At 42.0% G+C, this 13670-nt stretch overlaps 1 protein-coding gene across 1 annotated transcript; it reads left to right on the plus strand.

The window, feature by feature from the left end:
• Window positions 1-1233: 1233 nt before the first annotated feature.
• On the plus strand, window positions 1234-11666 carry LOC112070263 (patatin-like phospholipase domain-containing protein 2). Its single transcript, XM_070438897.1, has 5 exons — window positions 1234-1822; window positions 2133-2365; window positions 7225-7290; window positions 10631-10838; window positions 11608-11666. The coding sequence occupies exons 1-4, from the start codon at window positions 1636-1638 to the stop codon at window positions 10829-10831; spliced, it is 687 nt and encodes a 228-aa protein (XP_070294998.1). The 5' UTR covers window positions 1234-1635; the 3' UTR covers window positions 10832-10838; window positions 11608-11666.
• Window positions 11667-13670: the final 2004 nt, after the last annotated feature.

Consider the following 13670-nt stretch of genomic DNA (forward strand, 5'->3'; position numbering starts at 1 on the left):
CGTTTTAGATTCTGGTAAATGTGTCATGGAAGGAAGGTTGAAGTCAAACAACAGTGGTTTCTGTTTATTTCATGTTATTCTGAGACCATCTGGGTAGCAGACTCTCTGTATAGTTCATCTGGGTAGCAGACTCTCTGTATAGTTCATCTGGGTAGCAGACTCTCTGTATAGTTCATCTGGGTAGGCAGACTCTCTGTATAGTTCATCTGGGTAGCAGACTCTCTGTATAGTTCATCTGGGTAGCAGACTCTCTGTATAGTTCATCTGGGTAGCAGACTCTCTGTATTGTTCATCTGGGTAGCAGACTCTCTGTATTGTTCATCTGGGTACAGACACTCTCTTTCTCCTACTCATCTTGTATTGTTCATCTGGGTAGCAGACTCTCTGTATTGTTCATTGGGTAGCAGACTCTCTGTATGTTCATCTGGGTAGCAGACTCTCTGTTATGTTATCTGGGTAGCAGACTCTCTGTATAGTTTCATCTGGGTAGCAGACTCTCTGTATTGTTCATCTGGGTAGCAGACTCTCTGTATTGTTCATCTGGGTAGCAGACACTCTGTATTGGTGTTGTTGTTGTTTGGAAGTATAAAAAACCTAAATGTAAACAAAAGGAAGCACAAAATAAGTGTATTATTTGCTTGATAAACACAAAGTCCCATCAGCTCCTTTTTATGTGGGCCAATGGCTATAAACAACAATATTATTGTCAATTGCGTCTCTAAACTACGTAAACACATTCCTACTGAGGTGGAATAGATTTGTTTTGTCCCTAGAGGTCTTTGTTGACAATGTTAAAAAAAAAAAAACGTAATTTTTTTTTAACCTTTATTTATCTAGGTAATTCAGTTAAAGAATAAATTATTATTTACAATGACGGCCCAGTCTTTTAACAGACAGTTTATTAGCTACACAGCAATTAGATTCCTGAGTATGACGAGAGTATGAACGTATTATTGTCTCAAGTTAAAATAAAATGATGTACGTAATCTGCTGACCGTTAAGAGTAAGAGGAGATGTAGGCAAAATGCGACAGGGACAGGTGACAAACCSGGACACCGAAAAGCCCCTCTCAGAAAAACCAAGAAATTCTGAGTGACGGCAGACGGGGGGTTGAGGAGGCCGTCACATAGAACTCAGCCACTGATAGGACGGGTGTTTCAGGGATACAGATTCTGATTGGACATTGCGATTAAACATCACGCCCTTCCCCCTCGCTGTGTACACAAATGCGACAGAGAGGAACGAAAGTGCCAGAGAAGGGACACAGCTTTCAATGACAGATGTTGAACAGTTTCGCCTGGATAAAGTGATTGTTTTTGGACAAATACGTTACTATTTCCAACAGGCAATTAATTGCCTTACAAAAAGAATAAACGTGTGAGGAAGGGAATGGTGAAGATGTCCTCAAGAACAGAAAGACAATCAACTTGTTGACAGTCAGTCAAGTGTTGAACTATATGAAAACAGACAGATCGCTCAGGGAACGACAAGGAGACAACAACTACCAATAACATTTKCCACACATTTTGAACATTCAAAAACGTTGGTATTACCAGCATTTTAGWTAACTAGTTGTGAACTTTTTTTGCAGAGCTTTCTGACTTAAGTCGGCTGTCTCTCAGATAGCAGCTAGCTATGTTTCCTCTAGATTCTACGTGGAACATTTCCTTTGCGGGTTGCGGTTTCTTGGGGATCTATCATATCGGTGTAGCGAGTTGTCTACTGGAACAATGTCCTTTTCTAGTCCACAACGCCCGCCACATCTACGGCGCATCGGCGGGGGCGCTCACCGCATCTGCGCTGGTCACCGGAGCGTGTTTAGGTAGGCAGTGATGAACTTTACTCTAATTATTACATAATCATTTGTGTGTGTGTGTGTGTCAGTTTCGTGCCTTACTTTGCTGTCTGCCCTGTCTGTGCACTGTCTGTATGTTGATTGTCTACTGTTACTCACCCTGTTTTGCTTGATGTCAACCTTGTGAAAATGATACACATTCATGTTTTTTCCAGTTGCCAACCATAGAAACGCCCGTCGTGATGTCACAACATAATGTTACCACGACATAGACCTAACGATCTGTATACATACTGTATAATAACAATATTCTGTTATTTTCTTGATTCCTCATCAGGTGAGGCAGGTGCCAACATCATTGATGTGGCTAAGGATGCCCGGAAGCGTTTCCTGGGGCCCATGCACCCATCCTTCAACCTGGTGAAGATCATGCGTAACATGCTGTATAAAACCCTGCCACCCGATGCCCACCACAGTGCCACAGGGAGGCTGGGCATATCACTGACCAGGGTTACCGACGGAGAGAACGTCTTGGTGTCCCACTTCAACAGCAAGGAGGAGCTGGTGCAGGTGAGGGTCTCAAAACATGTTCTGACTGGAATAAATGACCATTGAGACACATAGGACTGGTTTCCCAGACGCAGAATAAGCCTGATCCTGGACTTTTAAAAACAAAAACATTCTCCATGGAGATTCTATTCTATTGAAATAATCTCAGGTTAACCCAGAACAGACATTTTGTGTAATTTGTCAGATGGTTGATTAAGTTCTGGGTCTATATGTGTTGAGAAGAGATTGGAACCGGAACAAGGGAGCTCCACCCTCTCTCTATGCAAGTCTAAATGTCTCCTCCCCTTCCAGAATTGGAAAGATGCTAACAGTTGTGAAATCGTGATTTTTCCGAAGCACCTGAACTAATGCTGCTTGTTATTTGACACATCCCGTTGTATCATATCAATAGGTCACGAGTCATGAAGGCAGTCAAATTCCACGTAATTAGGCTTCTCCAAGCTCTGATGCTGCTGATGGTCATTAGTAGCCTGCCAAACGTGCTAACTGCCTGGACCTCAGCACTCTATTGTCCCTCTAATTACTCTGACGTCACTGCAKATGTAATCGGAAATCTAATCAAACYTTTCATGAGAACCCATGAGCTCATGTTGCACAACAGAAAACAGAGTGATGGCTTCTAATAAAAAGAGGAGGACCCCAACAGATACATATTCTATATTTATTTCTCAACATTACTAATATTAAGCACATTGCTTCTCTTTACAACAGGAATATAGCCTACCAGGCTGGCATGAAAAAGAACAATGGGAAAACGTCCTCAATACTCTATGTATCTTTTCCACCGCCCCTGTTTCGATACAGGTGCATGATAATGGGCCATTCTAAATTAAAACAAATGTCACACATACAGTTGAAGTCTGAAGTTTACATACACTTAGGTTGGAGTCATTAAAACTCGTTTTTCAACCACTCCACAAATTTCTTGTTAACAAACTATAGATTTGGCAAGTCGGTTAGGACATCTACTTTGTGCATGACACAAGTAATTTTTCCAACAATTGTTTACAGACAAATTATTTCACTTACAATTCACTGTATCACAATTCCAGTGAGTCAGAAGTTTACATACACTAAGTTGACTGTGCCTTTAAACAGCTTGGAAAATTCCAGAAAATGATGCCATGGCTTTAGAAGCTTCTGATAGGCTAATTGACATCATTTGAATCAATTGGAGGTGTACCTGTGGATATATTTCAAGGCTACCGTCAAACTCAGTGCCTCTTTGCTTGACATCATGGGAAAATCAAAAGAAATCAGCAAGACCTCCACAAGTCTGGTTCATCATTGGAGCAATTCTAAACGCCTGAAGGTACCACGTTCATCTGTACAAACAATAGTAAGCAAGTATTAACACCATGGAGCACGCAGCTGTCATAACGCTCAGGAAGGAGACACGTTCTGTCTCCTAGAGATGAACGTACTTTTGGCGAAAAGTGCAAATCAGTCCCAGAACAACAGCAAAGGACCTTGTGAAGATGCTTTAGGAAACAGGTACAAAGTATCTGTATCCACAGTAAAACGAGTGCTATATCATCATAACCTGAAAGCCGCTCAGCAAGGAAGAAGCCACTGCTCCAAAACTGCCATAAAAATCCAGACTACGGTTTGCAACTGCACATGGGGACAAAGATCAGACTTTTTGGAAATGTCCTCTGGTCTGATGAAACAAAAATAGAACTGTTTGGCCATAATGACCATCGTTATGTTTGGGGAAAAAGGGAGGCTTGCAAGCCGAAAAACACCCTTCAAACGTGAAGCATGGGGGTGGCAGCATCATGTTGTGGGGGTGCTTTGCTGCAGGAGGGACTGGTGCACTTCACAAAATAGATGGCATCACTTACACCAGCTCTGTCAGGAGGAATGGCCAAAATTCACCCAACTTATTGTGGAAGCTTGTGGAAGGCTACCAAACATTTGACCAAGTTAACAATTTAAAGGCAATGCTACCAAATACTAATTGAGTGTATGTAAACTTCTGACCAACTGGGAATGTGAGAAAGAAATAAAAGCTGAAATAAATCATCTCTTCTACTATTTTTCTGACATTTCACATTCTTAAAATAAAGTGGTGATCCTAACTCTAAACAGGGAATTTTACTAGATAAATGTCAGGAATTGTTAAAAACTGAGTTTAAATGTATTTGGCTAAGGGTATGTAAATCCGACTTCAACTGTATATTATTTTGAATATGTAAAGACAAGATTAAATCAAGAAGTTCTGATGTGTGTGAATTCACTTGAATTATATATATCACTTGTGAATGATGCCCAGCATAAGAAACAATGCCTTTTTGTGGCGACTTGTTCAAATCATAGTCACACACCCATGTAGCCCAGCCCATAGTCCTATATGTTTTAATAAGGTTAGTATCACACCTCATGTAGCCTAGCCCATAGCCTATATGTTTTAATAAGGTTAGTATCACACCTCATGTAGCCTAGCCATATCCTATATGTTTAATAAGGTTAGTATCACACCTCATGTAGCCTAGTCCATAGTCCTATATGTTTTAATAAGTGTGTATCACACCTCAGTAGCCTAGCCCATAGCCTATATGTTTAATAAGTGTGTATCACACCTCATGTAGCCTAGCCCATAGTCCTATATGTTTTAATAAGGTTAGTATCACACCTCATGTAGCCTAGCCCATAGCCTATATGTTTTAATAAGGTAGTATCACACCTCATGTAGCCAGCCATAGTCTATATGTTTTAATAAGTTGTATCACACCTCATAGCCTAGCCCATAGTCCTATAGTTTTAATAAGGTTAGTATCACACCTCATGTAGCCTAGCCCATAGGCCTATATGTTTTAATAAGGTTGTATCACAACTAAAGTGGCCAAATAACTTCTTAAAATTAAGAACATTAACTGCTTAACAATGAGTGTTGAGCCTACTTAACATTTAATTATTTTTATTTTTTTTATTTAACATAGTTTCAAGTTTGGGAAGATCAATTTCACCATTAAAATGCAACTTTATAATAAATGTATTAGATGCATAACACTTTTGATAATGTGTTTTCCGCTGATACAACATTCGCGCTTATATCCGCTACCGCTGCGCTTATAATGTGAAGAAAATAGCCTCATAGTTTATCAACATTTTAAGCTAAACGTTGTGATCTGTTGCGTCAGAAACATTTCATAAAAAAGTTTGTATTAATTTGGGTCAATCGCCCCACCATATTCCCAGAATATGTTCGGAATATTTATTTCTCGCACAGAATGAAGAGGTCGACTTTTGTACTATGGGGATAGTAGCTTGACATAGGCTAGTGATTTTGCTCTTAGGACTATTCGTCTACTCATCTACTCGTCTACTCATCTACTCATCTTGTTGGCTGACAAAATACACGCAATAACTTGTAGAAAGACCTGATCACATGATGGAGAGCCGCGTTAGTGACACTTCGGATTTGCTAACACTCAAAGAAAACCACAACGCAGCTCTTCCAGCGCACAAAAGGAATGTTTTTTTTTAGGGCATTACGGCCACAAAGGGGAAGCCGCCGTGAAATTCCAGCATTATCAAGCGTTTGTCAAAAAAACAAAGCAGAGCTCACACCTTTCAAGCGACTTTTTTCAAAATCATTAGAGTCGCATCATGCAGCCTCTACAACGTATTAAACATCAAAACATATCAGCCCAACGTTTATATCACGACTAAAGTTACATGAATAACTCTAAACGAAGCACATAGGAGGACCTGTTTCGTTGTTACTCAACACAGAATAGCCGTATGTGTTCACTCACTCAAATCCGTTGGTGAAAATATTAAGATTTTATTCAGCTTTGTTCAATTGTATTCTTCATTCTATAAAATAATATAATATACTATAATATAATGTAAAATAATATAAAATATTATTAAATAATGTAAAATAATGCCTCGGAATTAAAAGCAAATCTTGTCTGCTAAATTAACTAGTGTAGCCCACAGCCATTAACATAACACTAACATAAGGATAATTCAGAGTATGCTATTCTGTTCTTCTGAAATAGACTACATTTTCTTCATATCATGCTTCTTTAGACCTGTCTAAAATAAATAATGGATTTATTGTGAAGGTGTAGGCTATATTACATGGAATTATTAGACTTCATAAAATAGCTTGTAGGCTGTGTGTGGAGTCCAGGTGATGCTAAATGTGTTTATGTTAATTAACGGTCAATTACCGTGTGACACCGACCAGTTATTCGCTTGACAATCACCGTCCTGATGAAATTTCCTGACCTCCACTAGTCAAGACAGTTCTATGGTAACTTCTTTGTCTATGTAGTCTGTCTGAGAGATTACTATTGGAAGGGATTTTCAGTCCAGACTAGGTTTAACCTCTGTTTGGGGAAAAGCGGCCCATCGAGAGCTCGTTTTGAGACGAACACGAAACATCTCAGAATCGTAATGCTGAGTGCAGGTGAGAGTTTTAAAAACACTGACTTGCTGTAAAACTATCTTGACGCTGATTTGCATAAATACTGATTATCGTAGGTATATCGAGACAGCCACGGATCATTAAACATCGTTATAGCCATAAAACCCATTTAGTGATAAACACTCCCATTGACTCATTTGACCTGATGCACGTGAGTGTCTCAAGTACTCACCTGGAGCCAAAGTACCTTCTGAACTGAAACTGAAAGGCTTTAAACACGGAGACGTTCAATTACAACGTCACCGATCGAGACATTGACACACAAGACCATGAAAATGTGCCACACACACACACACACACACACACACACACACACACACACACACACACACACACACACACACACACACACTTGTGTTGTTGTGATGTTGTCTAACAATAATAATGTGTGTGTGTGTGTGTGTGTGTTCTGATCCAGGCCTGTGTCTGCAGTGCCTACATCCCTGTGTACTGTGGACTGATCCCCCCTACACTGCAGGGTGTGGTGAGTACAACTCTCTTCTTATTGGTTGTCACGATCTGGCCAATGTGCAAGGGCAAAGTTCTTCAATTTCTCTTCTTAGAATCTGATGTTAAACGCTAACCACACTGCGAACCTTATGCCTAAATCTTAACCTTTAAATTAAGCCCAGAAAAGTGTATTATATATTTGATGTTTACGATATAGCCCATTCTGGTTTTCCATCTTGGCCATATAGTTCTTCTCCTCCTCTACCCTCTCTCTGTCTGTTCTCCTCCTCTCTCTCCTCCTCTTTTCACCCTCCTCTCTCCTGTCTGTTCTCTTCTCCTCCTCTACCCTCCCTCTCGCTGTGTCTTTCTCCCTCCTCTACCCTCCTCTCCTGTCTGTCTCTTCTCCTCTCTACCTCCCTCTCCTGTCTGTCTCTTCTCCTCTCTACCCTCCTCTCTGTCTGTCCTTCTCCTCTCTCCTCCCTCTCCGTCTGTCTCTTCTCCTCCTCTACCCTCTCCTGTCTGCTCTTCTCCTCCTCTACCCTCTCCTGTCTGTCTCCTCTCTCCCTCCTCTAACTCTCCTCTCCTGTCTGTCTCTTCTCCTCCTCTACCCTCTCTCCTGTCTGTCTCTTCTCCTCCTCTACCCCTCTCCTGTCTGTCTCCTCTCCTCCTCTACCTCCCTCTCCTGTCTGTCTCTTCTCCTCCTCTACCCTCTCCTTCTGTCTCTTCTCCTCCTCTACCCTTCCTGTCTGTCCTTCTCTCCTCCCTACCTCCCTCTCCTGTTCGTCTCCTTCCCTCCTCTACCCTGCCTCTCCTGTCTGTCCTCTTCTCCTCCCTCTACCCTCTCTGTCGGTCTCTTCTCCTCCCTCTCTGTCTGTCTTTCTCCTCCTCTACCCTCCCTCTCTTCCTGTCTCTTCTCTCCCTCCACCCTCTCCTGTTGTCTTCTTCTCCTCCTCTACTCCCTTCCTGTCTGTCTCTTCTCCTCCTCTACCCTCTCTCTCATCTGTCTCTTCTCCTCTCTTCTCCCCTGTCGTCTTTCTTCTTCCTCTCTCCTTCTTTCTCTCTCCTCTCTACCCTCCCTCTCTGTCTGTCTCTTCTCCTCCTCTACCTCCTCTCCTGTCCCTCCGTCTCTTTCCTCTTCACCTCCCTATTTCTCTCTCTCTCTCTGAGCCTCTTGCTCTATTTCTGTAATGTTAGCTTTTGTCTCCATCTGTTCTGACTCTTGAATGACACACGTGTGATTTGGCTTTGACTATCAGCTCAATCAATTGTCAATTTAGACCTAAAGTCATAAAGGCACAGTTTCACACAGTTTGGCCATACTCTAGCTAACTTTCTAACAAGGATTAGATTACATTTGACATCAGTGTTCCTCTTTGGCCTTTGGGAAGGTGTGTGTGTGTGTGTGTGTTGTGGTGTGTGTGTGTTGGTGTGTGGGTGTGGTGTGTGTGTGTGTGTGTGTGAGAGAGAGAAACCCAACTCCAGCCTGAGCACCAACGTGACAGTGCCAAGGTTGTCCTTCTCCTCTGCTGTCCTCGTGCGGCTGGGCCTGACGTCACTATAGACACTATCAACTGACATACATGCCTCCACACGCACTTTTACCTATACACTCTAGTATGTTTTTACTTTTACCGTATACACACTAGTATATTTTTACTTTACCATATACACACTAGTATGTTTCTTTACGTTCACTAGTATTTAATTCCGTATAACCCTAGTTAGTTGTTATTTACCGTATACCCTAGTATGTTGTTACTTTTATTACACCCTAGTATTGACTTACCTCACCTAGTATGTTGTTACTTTTACCGTTACTAGGTTGACTTTAATTCACCTAGTATGTTGTTACTTTTACCTTATACCTAGTATGTTGTTACTTTTACCGTATACACCCGTAGTGTTATTTCGTATAACTAGTTGTTGACTTTTACCATATACACCCAAGAATGTGAAATGTCAGAATATAGCGGAGAGAATTGATTTTTTCTGCTTTTATTTCTTTCATACATTCTGTCAGAAGTTTACATACACTCAATTAGTATTTGGTGACATTGCCTTTAAATTGTTTAACTTGGGTCAAATGTTTCGGGTAGCCTTCCACAAGCTTCCACATAAAGTTGGTTGAATTTTGTCCCATTCTCCGACAGAGCTGGTGTAACTGAGTCAGGTTTGTAGGCTCCTTGCTCACACAACTTTTTCAGTTCTGCCACAAATCTTCTATGGGATTGAGGTCTGGGCTTTGTGATGGCCACTCCAATACCTTGACTTTGTTGTCCTTAAGCCATGTTGCCACACTTTGGAAGTATGCTTGGGGTCATTGTTCATTTTGGAAGACCCATTTGCGACAAGCTTTAACTTCCTGACTGATGTCTTGAGATGTTGCTTCAATATATCCACATAATTTCCTGCCTCATGAAGCCATCTATTTTGTGAAGTGCACCAGTCCTCCTGCAGCAAGGCACCCCACAACATGATGCTGCCACCCCACTGCTTCACGGTTTGGGTGTGTTTTTCGGCTTGAGCCTCCCCTTTTTCCTCTAACATAACGATGGTCATTATGGCCAAACAGTTCTATTTTTGTTTCATCAGACCAGAGACATTTCTCCAAAAAGTACAATCTTTCCCATGTGTAGTTTCAAACCGTAGTCTGTTTTTTTATGGCGGTTTTGGAGCAGTGGCTTCTTCCTTGCTGAGCGGCCTTTCAGGTTATGTCGATATAGGCTCGTTTTACTGTGGATATGATTTTGTACCTGTTTCCTCAGCATCTTCACAAGGTCCTTTTGCTGTTGTTCTGGGATTTGATTTGCACTTTCTTCACCAAAGTACGTTAATCTCTAGGGAACAAAACGTGTCCCTTCCTGAGCGGTATGACGGCTGCGTGTCATGTGTTTATACTTGCGTACTATTGTTTGTACAGATGAACGTGGTACCTTCAGGCGTTTGGAAATTTCTCCAAAGGATAACCAGACTTGTGGAGGTCTACTAGTTTTCTGAGTCTGGCTGATTCTTTGGTTTTCCATGATGTCAACAAAGAGTCACTGAGTTTGACGGTAGCCTTGAAATAATCCACAGGCACACCTCCAATTGACTCAAAGATGTCAATTAGCCTGTCAGAAGTTCTAAAGCCATGACATAATTTTCTAGAATTTCCAAGCTGTTTAAAAGGCACAGTCAACTTAGTGTATGTAAACTTCTGACCACTGGAATTTGATACAGTGAAATATATTATATACTGTCATACTACAGCACCAGACCAGATACAGTGTCCATGTCGCAACCTTTTAACTGACTCTAAATGGTTGCTATTTTAGTTTAGTATCTCTTTGCCTGACGCTCTCTCCCTCTCCCTCTCCCTCCCCCTCCCCCTCCAGCGTTACGTGGACGGTGGTATCAGTGATAATCTGCCTCAGTATGAGCTAAAGAACACCATCACTGTGTCTCCGTTCTCTGGAGAGAGTGACATCTGTCCTAGAGATAGATCCACACATGCTGAACTACGATTCACCAACACCCTCCATCCAGTTTACACTCACAACCTCTACAGAGTGTCCAGAGCTCTTGTTCCCCCCTGAGCCACAGGTACACCACACACACACACACACACACACACACACACACACACACACACACCACCACACACACACACACACACACACACACAGTAGCACTCACATGAATTTATATAATCATGTATACATAATGTACTAATGATATGATAACATGTATTTACATATGTTACTAATGATATGATAATACATGTATTTTACATAGTGTACTAATGATATATAATATATTATTTACATAATGTACTATGATATGATACTTATGTATTTACATAATGTACTAATAATAAGATAATATATGTATTTTACATAAATGTACTAAATGATAAGATCTATTGTATTTGCCATATGTACTAATGATATTAATATATGTATTTTACATAATGTACTAATTGAATATGATAGTATTATGTATTACATATATGTACTAATAATATGATACTATTATGTATTTAACATAATGACAATGATATGATAATATTATGTAATTTACATAATGTACTAATATATGATAATACATGTATTACATAATGACAATGATATGATAATATTATGACATTCATCAGCCCATTTTTACCGAGCGACAGTAACATTGTGTGTTGTTTTAGTACGTGTGTTGATCCGGGTCAGGAAATGAAAACCACGAGCTTGGCATTGCTACCACCACAATTCTTACCCAACCCGAGCCACACAGGACATTACACACTGTTTGTTGTACAAGGAGACAGACGAGACAAACTCTCTAAATGAGGATAACTTTAACTGTGTCGCGTTTCTTTGTTCAGGTTATGAAGACCATGTGTAAACAGGATATAAAGACGCCCTCCACTTCCTGAGAAGAACGGTATGAGACCTTTCTGAGGCCTGTATTAATCCTTAGTTATAGAGTGCTTACTGTATAAACAGTCTGTCTGTGGATATACACCTTTAGTCCAACCGTTTAATATGTAACCAGACAGACGACCGACGCAGACACCAAACAGACGGACACAGAGACCGATGACCACAGACAGGACCGATGAACCAAACCAGACAGACCGATGACCCAACCAGACGAGCCGATGAACCAACCAGACAGACCGATGACCAACCATGACAGACGATGACCAACCCAGACGACGACCGATGACCAACCAGACAGACCGATGACCCAACCAGACAGACGATGACCACCCAGACAGACAGATGACCAACCGGACAGACGATGACAACCAGACAGACCGGTGACAAACCAGACAGACCGGTGGACCAACCAGACAGGACCAGAACATGACCACCCAGACAGACCGATGACGCACCGACAGCCGATGACCCACCCAGACGACCGGTGACCAACCAGCGACCGATGACCAACCAACAGACCGATGACCAACCAGACAGACCGATGACCAACCAGACAGACGATGCAACCAACAGACGTGACCAACCAGACACACCGATGACCACCGAGACAGACTGCAGGTTTAACTAAGTGTTTGTCTATGTTTCAGGACTTCTGAATCACCAGGACCCCACAGACCTCTGATGCTGACGGTGAGGATGAGAAGATGACATTATGAATGATGATGATGAACGAAGAGCACGAGGAGCATCATGTAGAGAGAAACGAGATCAGACCCAGCGAGGATGGGAGTGGTAAAACCCCTCCAAATCCAAATCGCGCGTTGAGATCAACTCTTTGAGCATCTGCCACCCAGACACACAAAGGTAAGATATAGAAACAGCCACTAATCCCCAGTCAGCAAAATTAGATGAAAAGATGTTCCTTCAAATAAAAATACGTATTTTTCAACGTCTTTTACTGTAGGGATGGCTAAATAAGGAGGATGTATCGTTGCCCATTTAGAAGCAACATGAATAGGGGATGTCACACTCTCAACACAAAGGCCTTGCTCAAGACCCGTCTCCAGCCAGAACAGCTTGATGTACAGTCACCCCTGGACAGGACACTAGTCTATCTCCTGTTTCTGTAGTGAGACAGCTTGATGTGACAGGACACTAGTCTATCTCCTGTTTCTGTAGTGAGGCAGCTTGATGTACAGGACACCCTGCCAGTCTATCTCCTGTTTCTGTAGAGACAGCTTGATGTACCGGACACCCCTGGACAGGACACTAGTCTATCTCCTGTTTCTGTAGTGAGACAGCTTGTGATGGACAGGACACTAGTCTATCTCCTGTTTCTGTAGTGAGGCAGCTTGATGTACAGGACACTAGTCTATCTCCTGTTTCTGTAGTAGACAGCTTGATGTACAGGACACCCCTGGACAGGACACTGTCTATCTCCTGTTTCTGTAGGAGACAGCTTGATGTACAGGACACCCCCTGGACAGGACACTAGTCTATCTCCTGTTTCTGTAGTGAGACAGCTTGATGTACAGGACACACTGGTCTATCTCCTGTTTCTGTAGGAGACACTTGATGTACAGACACCCCCTGGACAGGACACTAGTCTACTCCTGTTTCTGTAGTGAGACAGCTTGATGTACCAGTACACCCCTGAACAGGACACTAGTCTATCTCCTGTTCTGTAGGAACAGCTTGATGTACAGGACACCCCCTGGACAGGACACTAGTCTATCTCCTGTTTCTGTAGTGAGACAGCTTGATGTACAGGACACCCCTGGACAGGACACTAGTCTACTCCTGTTTCTGTAGTGAGACAGCTTGATGTACCAGTACCCCCTGGACAGGACACTAGTCTATCTCCTGTTTCTGTATGAGGACAGCTTGATGTACAGTACACCCCTGGCAGGACACTAGTCTATCTCCTGTTTGTAGTGAGACAGCTTGATGTGACAGGACACCTAGTCTATCTCCTGTTTCTGTAGTGAGGCAGCTTGATGGACAG

This window comes from Salvelinus sp. IW2-2015, unplaced genomic scaffold, assembly GCF_002910315.2.
Source record: "Salvelinus sp. IW2-2015 unplaced genomic scaffold, ASM291031v2 Un_scaffold1270, whole genome shotgun sequence".
NCBI classification, from domain to species: Eukaryota; Metazoa; Chordata; class Actinopteri; order Salmoniformes; family Salmonidae; genus Salvelinus; species Salvelinus sp. IW2-2015.